Below are 18,944 nucleotides of genomic sequence, written 5' to 3'. Positions count from 1 at the left end.
GTATGTTATTGAATAAGTGAGGGTTTTTTTGGGAGGGGAAATAGAAAAGTGACCTTTTGTTTTTTGGAGGTTTAAATTTTCTCACCAGTGATGCACTGAAAGTCCCACGGAGACATTTCACTGGAGGATTCATTCAGACACTGAAGACAGACTCCCTCTTTCCTCTCTCTCCTCTTTTCCTCCATCCTTCAAAGCCGTTAATCTTAATACCTTGTCTCCAATTGGATCAGAGCAAAATATAAACCTTATCAGACAGTTATTGAAGAGCCACCTCCTCATACATAGTGATTTAATAACTTTGCATATTTGTGGAAAAGATGTAAAAAGTAATGCTGTTTTTTTTTTAACGTGTCACTGAGCATGGGACAGTTGCACTTCAGGGACGGAGCTTAATTAATTTATTGATCGCCATGTGAGGATTTACATGAGGTTTTTACATTCAAGGCCCAGATGTGTCACTTAAAGAAATAGTACACTGAATCAGAGGGGGCATATGGAAAACACGTATTAAGCATATCAACCTGTCTAAGAAGGATTACGTCCCAGGACGTTGGACATATGGGGACACTTAGTATCATGTCCACTGTGCATGTGTTTAGTGGTAATTGATTTATTTCAAATGTGTGATATCAAAGCCCTTTAACCAGGATCTCTACTGTTAACCAATCCCTAGGCCCTAACTCGTGGAAGGACAAAAAAATAACTTAGAGGCTCACGCTAACAAATGGTAATTACCTTACAATTGACATCCACCCATTCACATACACGACAATGGCAGCATGTTGTTGTCCTGATCATCAGCAGCGATTCAGGCTTCAGAGTGTGTTAGCACGGTCCTTTAAACCATGGCATCAGGCAAGTGGAAGTTTTGACCTGATGGTTCTGCTGCTGCTGCTGCATGAAAACCAGAGGATCACCAAAGTTATTACAGTTCATCCAACAGGGATCAGGATTCCATCAGTGGAGATATTTCACTCAAAACCTCAGAGTGGAAGTCATGGGAAATCACTGAAGTCAGTGTTTGTCCTCTGGGGACCATGAATATAAGCAGGACTGCAATATTTAGCTGTTGGGATATTCCAGTGTAAGACAAGATGGTGGATCATGCAGCTGACTAATACGTTCATTAAATCGTTATTATATGTTGTGCTGACGTGATGCATGTTCCTTAATTACCTCCACCAACAGGATAACACAAAAACTGCAGAATATCCAAAAACCCGACACAGTCTGATATCTTGTGTGTGGACTTTCATGTGGCTTGATGGGATTTAAGGGGGCCGTTGGGCCTTGGTGGAGGTATGTGCTCTTCCGAGTGCCATTCTAGTTTATTTATTTTTTTGTTTTACAGTTTGTTTGCATGTACATAATACATGCACAGTGCACTGTCATGGCTTGGGGGGGAACATCAACACCACATTTGATTTCTGCCCCCGGGCCCCTAAAGTGTGTGGCGTGGCACTGGGCCAACTCTTTGGACACAACAGCCACCAACACATGAGAAGTTGTAACGATGGGGATGAGCATCAGGATCAGGTTAAAGCCTAAACTCAGAACTCAAATGAACACAAAACTGTAGCCTGCAGCGAGTTATGAAAAATTCCCTTTTGTTTCAGGGGGAAAATGAAAGATTGATTCATTCAGCTTCACTTCGTATCATTTCACTTTTTGTTTCAAGTCCGGATACAGCAAAAAAAAAAAAAAAAATCCACGCGAGGCAGCAAGTGTCCGAGATGGCTGAGTGGGCGCTGCACACCCCCACCTCCCCACGCTGCCTCCTCTTCCTCCTCCTCCTCCTCCTCCTCCCTCCTTTTCCTGAATCACTCTGTCCAAACACACGTTCATCCACTCTCACTCTCACGGTGTGTGTGAGTGTGTGTGTGTGAGTCAACGAGTGGTCTCGCACGCAGCAGCTTTCATTTTCCAGTGCTCGCTCGCTCGCTCGGTCTGGAGGGAGGAAGGAAGGAGGGAGGAAGGAGGAGAGCTCGGGCTGTTTGCAGCACGGACACCACCTCCGATGGACGCCGTATAGGAGCAGATAACACTCACATCTTACTGTTTCTTCTCCTGGAGACTGCTGCGCGTGCAATTGCAAGTTTCGTGGGGGACAAACTTGCAAACGCGTCTCCGTGCGCCACCGGGTTAGATGTGTTTTACGTGTGTGCGCTCGACAGTGAGGTAGACTTATCCCGGCACGCGTTTCCTTTTACCGGCGTGGGGTCGAGCCCGTGGATGCAGGTGCCGGGGTCGGTGCGTGAGCCCCACTGCGGGATCAGCCTGGACTAGGGGCGACCATGGTTCCTCCAGTTGTTCCCATGTGGATGAGGAATATTTCTCCGGAGATGCTGCTGCTGCTGCTGGTGCGGATCCTGTGGGTTTTACCCGGGACCGGAGCGGCTCCTGCCCTGCGCACAGAGCAGCTGGACACCGGGGTGGTAAGTTTCACACCTTCCCTTCGCGAGTTTTGCTACTTAAATCAGTTTTGGACACGATGGGATGGAAGTTCATCCACTCGGTGTTCCAGCTGGACGCAGGGATGTGCGTCTCTACCCGACCTCTCCATCAGAACGCGCAGTTTCCCCGACTTTTCGTGCTCGGAGGCGGACTCGACTTGAATGTTAACACCTCCAGTGCACGGCTGAGTCCGGCTGTGCAGGCTGCATGTGATGGGCGAATTCAAACAGGATGCCTGTGGTGGCTGCAATGCATTAAATGAATAAATGTAAATATTAGTATTTTTTACCTCGGCGGCTCATCGACCTGCTCCACTACTCGGCTGCTGACATTGTATATGCGCTGCACTGATGAATGGCAAACCAGGCTCAGTCACTTCCAGCACAGTGACACACACACACACACACACACACACACACACACACACACACACACACACACACACACACACACACACACACACACACACACACGTTATTGGCTGTTTCCATTTTCTCGGACATGATGCCTGAGGAAGACTTTGCTCCAATATATCTGTTTAAGACAAGTTTAAACCGTCACTGGGTTTAATATGAGGTGTTGACTGAAAATGAGCAAATGATCCAGGAAGACAGATAGACAGATAGATAGATAGATAGATAGATAGATAAATGGATAGGTGGATAGATAGATATACATAAAGATAGATGGATGGATAGATAGACTGATAAATAGATAGACAGGCAATATGGCCCAAATAATCACGATAATATCTGTTGATATCGACAGTTATTACAATAAATGTCATATCAATATCTATTTGTATAGGGTAGAGAAAAAATACACTTGATAAACAGCAAAACATTTTACCAGTCCGAGGTTGATCAATAATGTTTGACTTTTGTTGTTTCGCAGTTTATGAAAATCATATTTTAACCGTCAGTAATGCTTAACATGGTGTCAACACTTAAATGGCGTGGAGCTGTGAATATAGTAGTTTGTATCAATGTGATTTTAGAGGTTAACAGTAATAATGAAACGTGGCACGGAGAAATCCATTTGAACGATATTGATGTAATTTGTGATGCTTTGCAGCAGCTCAAAACAAAAATAATTATTCCAATTAACTGCATCCGAGCAGGAAATGAAGCTGTTAAAAAATAATGTCACCGGTAGCTTTAATGAGCAAAGCACCTGCAGATAAAATATGTATTAATTAGGCACAACGTCTTAATTAGCTGTTTAGCTGACAACACAAGTTCCTCATTTGCTTGCAGCTCTTCTCCACATTCAGTCACATCCACATCTATCTCTCTTTTTATCTATTTAAATATCTATCTATCTTTTATCATGTTATTACTCTACCACTTCCACCGTCTCCCCAGTGGTTGTGTGTCTCCGGCTGCACACATCCACTCATGTCCTCGGTGGTACTTGGATAGACACTCGGCAGCAGACATGAATCGTCCCCTCTGCTTATTGGGGACAGTCACGTGGAGTCGGAGCCTCTGAGTGCACAGGGACGAGCACTGACTCATCTACAGGACTCATCAGGAAGCGGTTCCGATGTGCAGGACGTACGCGTGTGGAAGATGACGAGGTGGAAGGGCAAACGTCTGCGGGGCGAGCTGCTGGAGTGTGCAGCACATCGGCTCATTTGAATAACAGGATTATTGTAGCATTAGTCAAACACAAGTTAAATCCACAGCTTCAAATGTGGAAAACAAAGCGGCCAAATATATATTTGATACATTTCCATCATCATTTAAGTCTTTTGTTTTTTCACACTGGAGAATCAACACATTGGGCGGATGGGCTGCCCGTGAGCTGGTGTTTGGTCAGGCAATCCTTAAAGCTGCCTTGATACTATGTCATCCCTTATCAAGCTGTGTTAGAGCGTGTGAGCAAACACGTGGCGTCTTTCCCTTGCAGCAGAAACAGAAGCTGTTTTCAGACATGCACTGAAGTCCGGGCTTTTGCTTAAATTGTCAGAAGCGGCTGTATGTGAGAACGTAAATGCCCAATTTGCGTTACTTTTCTCACAAGTTATCCAGCTTAATTCTCAGCAAGCGAGAACAAATATGAAACTGAAAGGACACAAATGTCTCCGGATTGGAAAGACGAGAATCTGGAGCGTTTCCCGATATGGGCCGACTTGGGCGTCAATGTGCTGTAAAGAAAAACACATGATTTCTACCCAGGCACCACTCCTCTACCCAATGTAGGGGACTGTTTCTTGTTGGTGTGAACACGTCTGACTTGGACAATCTCCTGTTGCGTTCTTCATATGCGAAAGACAAACTTTTGGTAAAAGTCCCGGAACAAACTTTTGGTAAAAGTCCCGGAACAAAAATCCGGACATTTCCTTATTTCCTGTCTGAAAATGGGCAGAGTAACGTGGGCCCCCTCTGGATTTCTGCTCCTCACCACATGTTGAAATTGTGAATTCAAATTCACGGCTCTCTCTTTCATTCCAGGCCGTACCACTGCTGTCTGTGCTCAGAGCAGTTGGCCACAGTTTTCACTCCTTATGACAGAAACCAATACAATAGGCTGCAAAAGGCTTAAAGCTGCGGAGAGCTGCGTCAGATTAGCAGCAGAATCCAACCTCTTACTGGAAATCATTTGATCCTGTGTTCCAATTCATCGCTTCATGCAGGTTTAAATATAACTGATGTGTTTTCACAGCTTCAGTTTGAAAAGTGACAGATTAGCAAACGTCACCTTTTCTAAAATCATTTTAGCTTTTCATCTAAATTTAGCCTTTCTTCGACGCATCTTTCAAATTGCAAATCCGTCTCTGCACTATTTGCAGTTGAGAAGAACGGAATTTGATAGTTGCCCCGACTAATGATTGTTTTCATTAGAGGCTAATCTGCCAATCATTTCCTTGAATAATAATTCCGTAATGGAAAATGGTCACAACCAAGGTGAAGTCTATTTTCAGCTCCGATTAGACGAGTCAATAAAAAAAGTGTGTGAGTGTGTTTTTGATCCAAAACTTTCACAGAGCGACTCATTATTAAACCACGATCTTATAAAAGGTAACAACAAAGGCAGACACAGATGTTTTTTAGGGTAGTGTTCCAACTGGACAGGCAGACAGCTGAACACCATCGTCCCCTGTGCCCCCCCCGATTGACTTTCAAATAAGACTTCTCCTGCATTAAAGAAATCGCTCTCAGCTGCAGGGAGCAGGTGGATAATTTGTTGTTGAGGCTTTTCGAGTGGATTCCCTCCCCTCAGCCTCTTGTTCATAACACCGATACGTCCGGGACCTAAACCACAAAAACAACTGTCTACCCGTCGAACCGTGTCCTGATCTCCGGCCCGGCTGCCCCCGAGTCCCATCACACTTCAGAGCCCCCGTCCTGCCTCTCTTGGCTCCTCCTCTCGCTTGAGCTCTGCATGCATCCCTATCTTTTTAAACTACTTTAGGCGAAAGTGTAATTAACCGAAGCACAAACTTTAGCACAGCTCTGAGGCATCCAGTTTTCAGTTTTGCTGTTATCCGGCGCAGCAATTTGCAATTCAAGCATCGGAGGGAGCTGCTACGTCACAGCCACGATGCAATCTACGCCTTTTTCTGCTCGTTGAATCATTTTACTCCCGATGGCTGTTTTCTGCAGGGAATGACTTACACTAGATACTTAAAGGATTATTTGCCTTCCGAAGAAGTACTGTGCTTTAGAGTGAGGTGAAGCGATCGGCTGCTGATATAAAACCCCATAAATACTATTTAATCTTGCAGAAAGTGACCTTGACGAGTGTCTCCGTTGCATTTAATCTTTTCTCGGTGAGGAAGATTTAACTTTGCTTGTGTTTCTCGCTGTCGTAGGAAAGAAAAAACCAGATGAAGAGAGAGCTTCACGCACGATTGGACGTCTGCAACCGTGGCAGTCTGCTTCTAATCCTCTCCTCGTTTTGCTTTTCAAATTTCTCCAATGAGGAAACCATCTGGTCTTGTGTCCAATGATTTGGAAGAAGAAGAAAAAAAAAGCCTGGTAGTCGCCACCCACCTCCAGCCACTCTCCAGACCTCATAATACTGTCTTCTCAAGCAGCTACAGCCTGGTTCCAATACCACCACCCCTCATTAGCTCTCCAATGCCTCTCAGGAGTGCGTTTTTTGCCAGTATCCTATTCTATCTCCTCTGTCTTTCAGTCTCCCCCCCCTTCAAAAAAATGATAGGAGGCTTTCTTCTACCAGTGCATCACGGTTTCTTCTGATTGCACCCGGAGGCTCCGGCATAGAAGGAGCTCAAACAGAAAACTGGATGCAGAGTGAAAGTCAAGGGGAAAGATGCAGGGATTGTTCCACTGAAATAAGTAATGAGCCAGACACAGTCAAGAGCAGAAGTGGAGTGAAAAGGGAAGATGATACCTCAGAGCTGCTCGACTCACAGCAGCGTAATAATTCAGGTGGAGATCTCACAGGCTCCACATTTCTACCCTTATTGTTCTAAGCAGCTGCAGAAGCATGAAAGTTAACTCGTCTTTCTCACATGGTGTCGTACACTTGGCACCCCCATGTGACCTTTCTCTCCGTGGCAGCCTATCACGGAGCTTAGATCCAGGGCATGTCGGGGAGATGACAGTGCAGCAGCATCGAGTATATCACTTTGGAATGATTGACAGAGAGGACTTGAGACAGGGCGGCGCATAATGTACATCTCGCTTTCGGGGCTTCTCAGGCAGAGGGAGATGATCTTGAAACCGATGAGTCTTTTAGTCCGCTCTTATCGAATCTGTCATGGCAGCTTTGCAGGTTACTGAGGAGATTGTCAGACTTTATAAGGTCTTCACCGAAAGAATCAATAAGGATGTTAATGGCTCCTGGTTCTTTATTGGCTGCGAGGGACAGATGTGCAGCGGCAACATTTCTGCTCGATATTTTCAGTCGGTGACACCAGCAGGTACATTTTGTTGCTATAGACAGATGAAGGATTTGAGGGTTGATAACCAGTTTAAGCATGTCATGGATTCGGGGCCTCCCAGTAACACTGGCTGCCTGGTGCAGATATGCACTCAACTAACAACCTGGACTCAGTAAGAAGCTGTGTCTCTTCCTGTCCTGCAAGTATTTCACAATGAATAAGCCTTTCAACAAATGAACGGACGAGTGTTTTTACTTTGGTACAGAAGCATTGAAAATGTTTATGTTTGTGACATATTCGACAAACATTAAAACTCATCATAGATCCTGACTATCTAGAGGAGCAGTGTGGCTAAAGCAGGGCGGAGTGGCCGCGCTAACCTGGTAACATGGGCGCCAAAAAAGGAAAGGAAGATCTTACGTGAAGGCTCTCACGCATGCAAGTGCGGCCCGGCCCTTAAAGGGTTGTCGGTTCTAATCCCATGTGGCCTTTCTGTGTGGAGTGTGCATGTGCTCTGGTTTCCTCCCACTGTCCAAATAACTGCAGATGGGTTCAGGTTTGCCTCTGTTTGTTCACCCTGCTGTTATACATGCAACCTGTCCATGGTGTAGCCCACTTTCATCTGGGCTCCCCCCCCCTGTGACCCTCAGAAGATAAGTGGCTTAGAAATGGCTGGATGTCATGAATTTAGAACTGTGTGTTTCTGGTCTTTGATCGTAGTGGTGAACTACTGGTGCCTCAGGGGAAATGTGTTTGTGTGTTTTGTGTGCATTTTCAGAGCAATATGCAAATAAAGTAATTCAGTATTTCTCTCTCTCTCTCTCTCTCTCTCTCTCTGTGACTTTATGAAGTAGTAAAACGAGTGAATTAGTTTGTGTAACAATGCTGCTGTGTCTCAAGAGTTCTGCATAATCACCGGTTCCCTTGTTTTTTTAAGTGTGGATAATGCAAAATTACCATTTGTAGTCGCAACACAGTCGTCACCCCCCCCCCCCCCCCCCCCCCCCCCCCGCCTGCTTGTGTTTGATTTTACATCAGTGATGGATTTAATATCGTGGGCATGTGAGTGATGTTTCCCACAACAGAGCTGCACGCGATGGTCCTGTTCCAGTGGCTTGAGCTGACTTCATTACTGGTGCAGGCCCACTGCAGGGCTCCCCATATAGAAAACCTCAAATCAGCTCCATGTGGACAGTTCTATTTTAACCCTGGGAGCCCGGCCCCTCGTCGCTGTCTTCAACCAGATCATGGTTTCGGCTGCCGCTGCCGCTCAAAGGCCCGACTACGTCTTGTAATTACGGTGGTTTCTGGTGCTGCACTGGCCTGGCCTGCACGCTGCAGCCTAAAATAATCCACAGCGCTGCCAACTGAACTGCCAATAGTCGGATTTAATAGTACGATCAAGAAAACCCCAAAGCAGCAACAAAGCTACTCTGAAATTGCTTGCAGAAATTGGCAGCACTATAATAAATGTGGTTTGTGTGTGTGCGTGTGTGTATCTGTGTGTGTGTGTGTGTGTGTGTGTGTGTGTGGTGTGTGTGTTCAAGTTAGTTTCTTCTTGTTTGTGTGTCGCTATAAAATGCATGTATGCAAGAATGCATGTGAGTGTGTGTGGTTGAGCATTACTGGCCACACTGGTGATCTCATAGCTTGTCATTAGTATTTGTCATTTCTCAGAAAGTCACAGCAGAGAAGATGGTGGCGGTAGGAAAAGAGGGAAGCGGGAGATCCCTTATCATCTTTGGACTCGACTTCCACACCGTTGTGTGTCCGTGATCCCGTTTCTCTGAAGGTCCGAGTGAAATGAGGAGAACTAGACCAAGAGAGATTGAGTGGGTGGCAGAGAGAAGCGTCTCCCCTATCACTGGCAATTAGGTCCACTATCCTTTAGTTCTGTGTTGATACTCAACTTCTCATCAAGTGAATATAATGAGCTGCTAACCGGCTGCAGGACTTTAAGTAGAACGCACAATCTAGCCCGGGTGTTATCCTGCAGTCGGGTCAGGGTGAGGGATATAGGACCATGCTTAAAAATAGAGTCAAACACATACAGAGACACATGTGAGCGAGGACATGCATGTGTATGTGTGTGTGTGTGTGTGTGTGTGTGTATGTATTTTTGCATGTGCAGTGTGGACATGCCAGTTGGCAGCATTCCTCCGCTAACACCACAGAGACATTGTCTTGTTTGTGGGGATCACTATAGCAGCACATGGCAGCGCTTTCATGAACTTCATACAAGGACAGGACATAAATACACGCTCATGGGCAGAATGTGTACAGTGTAAAGCTTTGAACTGTGGATGGAAGTCACGGAAATAGAAATCAGCTCTGAGATCTCCATGTTCAGTCTCAGCTACAGAACATGAGTCTATTATTATTATTATTATTATTATTAATAATAATGCAAAAATACAAGTTTGATTGAATTTGATCTGACACGCAATTCATTAGAATACCAGCCCCCCCACTCGATCCATGCAGTCTGAGGAGGTTGAACACTCCTCCGCAGCCTCACACTAGGGGAAGCTAATAGATGAGCCTGCAGACTTGTTTTGTATTTGAAGAGTTAGACAGTTGTATGGTTCGAATAAAAAAAACAGGCTTTTCTTTATTCGTTACGTTTACTCGCCCTTGATTTCTCTAGCGTGGATTTCATTGACATTTTCCACCTTATTAAAGGTCACTGAGGTTAAAAGCAATCTACGTGTGATATTGATTGGCTGTATTTTAATATGACTTACCTATTATCTGGATTTCATAAAGCTGATGCATTGAAAAACACCAGAAAGACAAGTTGCATTCACCTCGAGTGAACTGCCAGTTTTCTCTGTGAATTCATAAAAGACTTCCTAAAGTGTGAGTGGGGGAAACAAAATCCATCTCAGATGATCACGAAAAACCTTTGTTCACATAAAAGCGGCAGAAAACTTAAGAGATCCTTGTCCTTGGATTCACCAGGATGATGATTCCAAACAGATAAACATCGACCACGATGGTTAGGGGGCTTCCACGTGGGTGTGCGCATGTTTGCCGACGTGTTGTCGTGCGTCTGCCTTCTCCTTTATCCTCAGTATCAGGAGGGCGCTGGGCGAGCTTTATTCGATCCTTGTGTCTGTGGGCTTTGGCTGGATGCCTCGCCACACGACCGCCCACAGAGAGAGAGCAACTTCAAAGAAGGATCGGAGGATCCTTCCCTCAGTGGAGCCGCTGGAACTTAGGGGGACGTTCTAATTGGCCCCATCGGTTTGTTTATCTTTAATCGCATGCCGAAAAATTCCCCCAAAGTAGCCCACTCTCGTGCATTCAGTCACAAAACATGATCAAACCCGTGCAACCCATCCATTAATGTCGGATTTATGTCCTGACATAACCTACAAAGAGGTTCGATTACACGTCTTGTCTTTTCAAAGGATGGATTTTTCCGGGAAGTGGGGAAGAAAAGGCCTTCTGTGCACTGGGGCTCAGTTGCAGTTTTGCTTCTGTGGCTTTGAGTCATTAGCCAGGACGTATCCCTTGGCTCCAGCAATAATACACAGGTTAACTTGGGCACAGCACGGCCGCCTTTGTGCCAAAATGAGTCTTTAGGGCATCTTGTGGGCCTGTGTGAAGGGAAGTGAGCTGCTGATGGCACAGATTGAGACAATGTTACCCGTGTTGAACAAAACCCCCTCAAACAGTTGTCAGCAGACTCGGCAAAGTAAATAATAAATCAGCCCCCAAAAAGGAAAAGTCTGAACAATATGTAGATGCGCCTGTTTACTATTTTACGAAGGAAAACCCTGAAGCGTGATTAGCAATTGTACAATCTGCATATTTTGCTGATTCATGTTAAATTGAGGGAGCGCTTATGAACACACTCTCTCTAACACACAGGTCGGAAAACACATAAATCATCTTTGATGTGTAAATTTTGAGCCTGAACAGTTTATACACAAACCAGCGGTTAACATACTTGATTAACAAGACTCAGGGGCGGGATGGGGGGGGGGGGCGGGGGGGACGTCGGGGCCTCCAGGCTGCTTGCGGCTCACGAGACAGTTTGATCTGGCCCACGAGACAATTCATTAATACTTTAAAAAAACAACCACTCAGCAATACCTAAAGATTCTCTTGATGACAGTTATATTTTTCCGCGATAAATGCAAACCTCATAAAACAGTAGACTCCTGGGTTTCAGGGTGGTCCCCTGTTGGCTGTGCTCTGACTGTCAGGTCACGGTCAGGCTGAGGAAAAACACAGATTGTTCTGTCAAGAGAAGAAAAAGGGCGGTGAAGAATGCTCTGTGTTCCAAAAGAGGTTTTTACAAGTCATTACTTTATCACCGAAGCAAAAGACACATCAGTGTGTCTCGATCGTGGGGACGTGCTCGCAGTGATAAAATAAAGGCCAATCTCAAATGTCATTGCAGCAGGAAGCATTAAGTGAAGCCGGATGAGTCACTTGGACGGTGATGAAACAGTTTGTCGGAGTTTGGGTTTAGAAAAAACATATTCTGAGCATCGAGAGGTTACACGGGCAGGTTCTGTGGTTAGTGGGCTAAAAGCTTCTGATTCTGAAACCTCTGAGGATTAGTGAAGGAGTCGTGTTGCTGCTTCAGAGCTGCCAGAACTGGTGGAAGTGAAATTGTTCCCATATACGTCAATTTTTCACGAGGATCTGACATGTTTTTGTGTGTGGGATCTTTTCAAGGGAATGCACGGCTGGATAAAAGTGAGTATTTGTATTAGAGAGCTGTTTTGATAGCAGCGAGTAGCATCATTTTCATCATCACTACCATCTGACATCAGCCGCCTCTCCAAGGAGAAGCGATTCTAGCCGTTTCATCAGAGGGTTGGTGTGATGTATGACTTCAATAATTTGAGTATGGCCCTTGGAGGGAGGTTTTAAAAATTGAAATGGCCCTATAGGTACAACGCCCCCCCCCCCCCCCCCCCCCCGCTCCTGGTGTCTTATTGCAGTGGATGAAGAATATGTTCTGCAACGTCCAGCTTCAACCCGACTCTCTTCTCCTCTTTCTCCGTGTTCTCTCTGTTTCTGCATGTTTTCTTTCAACCATTAACTTCCTCTCTCTTTCTTCTTAAATCTTTTTCATTGCCTCTTTGCATTTCTCTTCCCTCCGCTTCTGTTTCTCGACACCTCCGTCTCTCCACCTTCCCTCCGTGCCGCCTGCAGGAAGAGGCAGGGGTTGTGTCTCAGCTCTCTCTGTACGACCAGCTGTTCCTTTAAGCCCCGGGATTAAATGATTCACTTACAGTCATATTTTAATCCTCGTCGTCACGCTCTCGCACAAACAAACATGCAAATTAGGACAGATTTTTCCTCCCGAGTGTCTCTCGAAAATGACAGTCGCACCTCGACCTGAATGGGAACCGGGAATGCTGTCAAGTTCCTGCTTAGGAGGGTTTGTAACTGAGTGAAAGGACTCAGGGGGGGAAGTGTCAGCCATCAAAAGGCTGCTGGAACTCTCGAATCACTAAGGAAAGGTGTGTCAATACTTCCTTTCATATCTCCTTAAGCAAAGGGTGTGCTGGACCTTCCCTTAGGAAAGGAATTAAGAAAAGGACGTCCGTCAGTTCCTTGCTGCAGCAACATTTATTGACCCATGTTGCATAATCCTGTATCCTGATTTAAGTGCGGTTGGGTCGTCTTAGCGCTGCAGGTTTCTTTCCTTTTCTCGAGCACCTGACACGCTCCATCAAAGTCAAGAAAGGGCGTCAGAAAAAAGCCTCATCTGTCACAATGCACAGTATCGTTTCATCAAGTCAGACGCGTGTCCCATTACATGCACATTGTATCTGCAGCCGAGCAAAACACTGCCTGTGATTGAGTGTTTCAGCAGGTGGCGCGGGTGCCATCTGTTTGTGGCACAGCGAGCTGGAATCTGAATGATGACTTCTCGTTGTATTCCATCGTCTTTACTTTCGGATGCGTGGAATCGATGGAAAATAGTTAAATTGTAACTCATTGCAATGGAAGATAAAGTCTGGTTACACGTAATACAACGATGAAACAAAAATCTCAAATGCCCGCTCTGCAGCTGAAGCAGCAGTTCCTTTCCCCGTTTGGATTGGTCTTATTTAAAGTTTTATTTTCAAGACGACATGTCTCATTTATATATTTTGCATCAGAGCTCCTGCTAAGAAATGAGCTGACCCCAGTTTTCTCCTCTCATCTCTTTCTGCCTCGCTGCAGACATCCTTGATAGCTGCTCCGAGAGGAAACCTGGGCAGTAAACGAAAAGAACACAGAGCACCTTTGTCAACAGAAAGCATGAAAGCAATTCCTCCCTTCTACTCAGTTGATTATATGTTCTGTGCTGTCAACTCAGAGGGATGTAAGTGATCATGGATTGAATTCTTTGTGAAGCCTCCTTGTGAACGGCTCTGTCACGTCTGTGAATCGCCTGGAACCATTATATCAAATTTGCAGAAATAGAGCCAAATATATCAGGATTGTTTAGCGTATAAGTCCTGGTGTGGTTGGAGGTCCATGATAATAAGGCTTATTGTTTTGCTGCATGAAGTAATGACCAGTGTTGAGTGACGTCTACTTAATGGTGAGGGGGCTGTACAGGCTAACTAAGTTCCATAGCCATTAGCCAGAATGAATCATACATGAATCACACATTTGCAAGGGAAAAAATTGGGATTTTTGTTTTAGCGTCAATTCATTTCACGGTGTTGCTGTTGAGCGAGTTGTTGTTTTGACCTTTGTGAGGCGACGTTTTGATTCCAAAAGCCAAAACAAATTCCGAAGACTGAGTCAACGAGCAGGAGGGAGAGGGAGAGGGAGAGAGAGAGAGAGAGAGAGAGAGAGAGAGAGAGAGAGAGAGAGAGAGAGAGAGAGAGAGAGAGAGAGGTCATGTTTTAAAGCAGCGACAGCAGAGGTGAGGGAATTGCATCAGAGCGTATTGGTGATTTCTAGGCCTGGATTAATTCTGCCTCTTTTACCGCCTGCACGGCAATCCAAGCCGGTGTCATTCAGGCTGCATGTCACAGCCAATTTCCCTCTCCTTTCATTCCCCTACACCCCCCCCCCCCCCCTCCCCTTTGATCTTATATGTTTGCACAAATGAGACTAAATCCTTCATTTCTTCGGTAAATTGTGTTTACGCTCAGGATGTGGCATTGGAACGGTTTCAGGAGCTTCTCAGTCAAACACACTTCAGTGAGTTTTCACTCCTTGGATCCTACATCATCCCAGTGTAAGGCTCTAAGTAAACCGTCTGCCTGGCAGCAAGCCGCTGATCTAAAATGCTTCCACCGCTTTGAATAGCGATAAGATCTTTGTGCCGACTGCAAACGGCCAACGAGATGTTCTGATAACATTTTGTGAGAGAAATCTCCCGGGCGCAGAGCAGCATGAGAAGTGGAGGATCGCTTGATGTGAGTCATTTACATCCGTGTGATTTGTGTTTATCGAGTTTTGTGCCATTTAGACGACAAAGAAACGGTTTCAACTGAAAATAAATCTGTGCTCTGTGTTGGCGAAGCTGTTTCTCGATGAGGCGGAAATCTTTGTGGGGCCCTTCCTGTTTGATTATTGGTTTGATCTTTATCTGCATTGACAGATTGTATGGCAGATTGCAGATACCTCATCAGTTGTGGGATTGGAATTGTCAAGGAAGATCTGAATATTTTTCATTTACAAACTTTCAGAACATGTTTTGTGGTTCTACAGAGACCTGGGGAATATTAGGGTTTTGTCTGAGAAATAAAAGATAAACACCTGTAAAGATAAATGTCAGGAATGTAAAAACAAAACGAAAGAAAACCCACAAGCGAAGTATTATCTCGATCTGCTGCCTTTCTGGACGTAAAATAACTTTTCTTTGATTATCTCCATTTCTCTATATCTCCATTTCTCTTGAATTGAGCTTTTATAGTCACCGTATTATTGGCCTGAATAAAAGAGAACCCTGATTGGAAGATTTTAGCAGAATTCTGATGCTATTTAAGAAACTGGGACAGTTTCCGAGAGATATAATTAGTTCGGTGAAAGATTAAAAACTATTTATGAGGAAGACATTGCAGCTGAACATCAGTAGCTCTGTGTCTTTTTTGTTTTCCTCAACAATCGAGCACTTCCTCTTTAGTCCGTGGGTGAAAACAAGAGTCTTCATGTTTTTTTGTCAGCTGCCGGGAGGAAAAGAGGAAGTTTCATTCGTAGCTGGCATTAATTAATGGACTCGGATGATGGATTCTTTTAATACATCACACACAAGGTCCACTTCTCAGACTCCCTTCCTGCTCCAGCGCTGCCTCACATTCTTCGACCTCATCCTGGAGGTAGGGAGGAACAATGTCAACACTATAACGGACTCCGCTACTTCGTGACCCAGTGAGAGTCACTGAGGTCGCCGGGGTTAAATGTCTCCGTGTGACTCATTTCCTGCCCAACATGAAGGGACTCAGCAGCTGCTCATCGGGACTAAACAGGGAGGTATTGTGGGACGGAGGAGGTCACAGTGTTTATCACACACCGCTTTTGAGAATTGTTGCTGTGGTGGCACCAAGGCGACAGTGCTCATAAATGTGTGTGTGTGTGTGTGTGTGTGTGTGTGTGTGTGTGTGTGTGGCAGCTGTCTTTCTATTTGGAGGTCAAAGTTAAACAACAGTGAACTCTGACCTGTGAGTCTCAGCCGAAGTGACAGTGAAGCTGGTGGAGAGATGACCTGTCACCATCTCGGGACCATTTCCAGACCATAAAAGTGACCCGAGCCCGACCTGAACGTGGAGGGCGATGTTTTTTGTTTTCCCCGATTATAAAGAAGTAGATAGCTTAGTGAACATGACTGAATCGTTTCCCAAAACCGTTTCGATAGGTTTGTCCCAAATGGTTCTGACGGGTTTAAGTCGTGTATCCACAACCGTACATAGTTTGTACTTCAATCAAATCTAAGTCTAAAGACCTTGAGTCTGTTCTGTTCCCTTCTGCAGTGGATTTATCTACAACGTTGTGGTTTTACTGAAACATTTCGGCAACAGTCTTATTGTGAAGAAGATCAGATTCTCATGATCCACTGTAATGAAATCTATCTTTTCACTGAAGGCGCTTCTTTTCCTTCCATCCAGACAGATGTTGAGGTCTTTTCTCCCACATCAACAAAAAATTGATCCAATCAACATAACCTCTCACTGACTCATCCTTCGTCAAACTCACTCACCCACACAAGCAGTTGAGCAACACTTCACATGAATCACTGTCCTGTACGTGTGTCTTTCTACTTCAGAACTCTGTTTTCTTTGGCTTGAACGAGCGCCAGAGTTATTCTCTTCACTTAACGTTGCCATTCAGTCATTCAAACGTTTATTTAATTAGGTCATTTTTCTATTCCCGACACTGACGCCTCCCATCTCCAACAAACTCACTGCTATTAATACACCATACCATAATATACTCCAAGTTCCATACCTTCCTTTAAATACCATCAGCTCTAATGAGGCGAGGAAAGACGTTGGCCTTCCTTGAATCTCTGGACGGACGATTCTACTCTTTCTACTCCACGATCTCAGTGCATGAACAGGTTCCAGGGACCGGGATGAAGAGATGAATCAACCTTCACGTCCAGATACTGTAACAGACACTGGAAGAGGCTGTAGACGCTATCATAGTCAGTGCTCGCCTCAGTGATGTGTGTATGTGCGAGAGGGGGGAATGCAGAGTGTGTATGTGCAAGTGCGTGAGTCGTCCTTGGTGAATTAATGGTCCAACGTGGACATAAATAAAGGGCTTGACTGTGGTTGTAGCATGTTCATGAGATGTGGAAGGACTGTGTGTGTGTGTGTGTGTGTGTGTGTGTGTTTGAATACTAAACTTAATGAGCCATGTCTTGTAGAACAGGGGTGGGGAACCTTTTTCCTATCAAGGGCCATTTTATTTTTTTATAACATCGACCATATTAAGTTATTATCGCGATCGCTGGAACCGTTTTATTAAAAACAACTTGCTGAAACAGATGCGCTCCACAACGGCAGGTTAAACTTTTTTTATCCATTACAGCTCTCACCACTAAACTCATCTTTGAACTTGGTGTTGGGCGTCTGAAATCTGCCGAAGAGCGTTAACCTTTATGTCCTCTTAGCTCATCCTGTTTCGCTAACAATGCAACAATGCTTTAGATTGACGTTTATCATCACTGCAGGGACGTCCCTACAAACTAGGAGCTCTGGTTTGTCTCTTACTTCAACATGTCTCCCGGAGAGAGTGTGACATTCTGCAGCTCCTTCTCTCTTCTTGACAGTCGCCTTGATTCTTGTCAGCGGTGACACGAAACAGCTTCTTCTTCTTTCAGCTGGACCATGACGTAACGGGCAAACAGCCAGAGGGGGCGGACATGTTGTTTTTGTGCACGTTATTTTTGTGTGAGTATTTGAGAGTTAGATTATCTTTAATACACTCATGCACATGCTTCTACCATCACTGTTGCACCGTTTGTTTTGTGCATATTTGTGAGCACACCATGGTTTGATGAGTTTTTTCTTTAAAGCACGGGTTTAAGGTCGAAGCACATTTAGGTTGTAAATCATTGGAAGACAGTGAGAGTGTGCATTATGAACAGAATGTTGCTTTATTATATCGTAGCGATCTTGGGTAACAGTCAATTTTTAGGCTTCATTGACCTTAATCAACTAATTTGGTTAATTTTTGTGTTCCAGCTGTAGAGTCCTAGGACAGTCATCAAATAAGAACCTCTAAAATACAGAGTCAGTACTTAGTTGGACACTGCAGCTATAAACCTAAAGTGTCTCTTGCTCGGTGAAGCATCTTGAGTCTCTGGGTTCCTGCTTCGGACAAAATGGCACGTGACCTCTTCAAGGCACTTTCACTAAATTCTAGCTGAACATGTTTTCTTCCTCGCGAGGAGCCCTGAACTTACCAAGTGATAATAAACAAGGCCCGGTGCGGTCATTTGAGCAGCGTGTCGGCTAAGTGGTAAAGACCCCCTGGGACTGAGTTGGGACATGAGGTCAAGCCCCCGTGTCAGCAAGCGTTTGACCTGCAGGAGTCACCGAATACTTTGGGTTCAGGGCTTCTGGGCTGCAGCCGGGCCACCGCCCTCACTTCGGTGTGAGAGGAAAACACATTAACAGGAGACAGTTGGTGTTTGGATGAGGAACTCATTGCAGCAGTACGGTTCTGTGTGTTACTCACTGCAGCCACATTAGTCATCACTTTTTATCTCTCCACTGAATTGCAGCTTGTTTGGAGATTCCTCTCTCCTTCTGTTTATTTCAGAAGAATTACACACAAATTGATTATAAATGAGCAACAGAGGACCATCCTCTACAGAGGGTGTGAAGTCTGGACTGTGAGCTCATTCAATCTGATCTGTATGTACAAACACAGTCCAGGTTAATTAATTCTCGTTAAACCAAGTATAGTTCATATTCAAAACAATATGTACAATTCATACGGATTTAAAATCAATGCACATCATACATTTGCTCTATGTAAAATTACATCTGCAAAAAAAACAATCAAAAGTAAAGTGTCTTCTCAACTTTTCTTGTTTTCAGAGATAAACTTAAAATAATTGTGACTTTAATAAGATTTTAACACTTTTGTAGTTTTTCTTTATAAAACCTTGTCGTCCTATTTATTTTGACGGCTTTGTCACTTCTGTAACTTT

At 44.7% G+C, this 18,944-nt stretch overlaps 1 protein-coding gene across 1 annotated transcript in view; it reads left to right on the top strand.

Moving 5' to 3' along the window:
- Positions 1 to 2,294: 2,294 nt before the first annotated feature.
- LOC128424921 (matrix metalloproteinase-17-like) overlaps positions 2,295 to 18,944 on the top strand; it is a 50,912-nt gene continuing 34,262 nt past the window's right edge. Inside the window, exon 1 of the mRNA XM_053411367.1 lies at positions 2,295 to 2,435. Coding sequence (XP_053267342.1) covers positions 2,295 to 2,435 — 141 coding nt within the window. The remainder of the gene's footprint in view (positions 2,436 to 18,944) is intronic.

Source organism: Pleuronectes platessa, chromosome 19, assembly GCF_947347685.1.
Source record: "Pleuronectes platessa chromosome 19, fPlePla1.1, whole genome shotgun sequence".
NCBI lineage: Eukaryota > Metazoa > Chordata > Actinopteri > Pleuronectiformes > Pleuronectidae > Pleuronectes > Pleuronectes platessa.
Note: the sequence above shows the minus strand (reverse complement) of the source record. Positions and strands in the feature narration are given on the sequence as shown.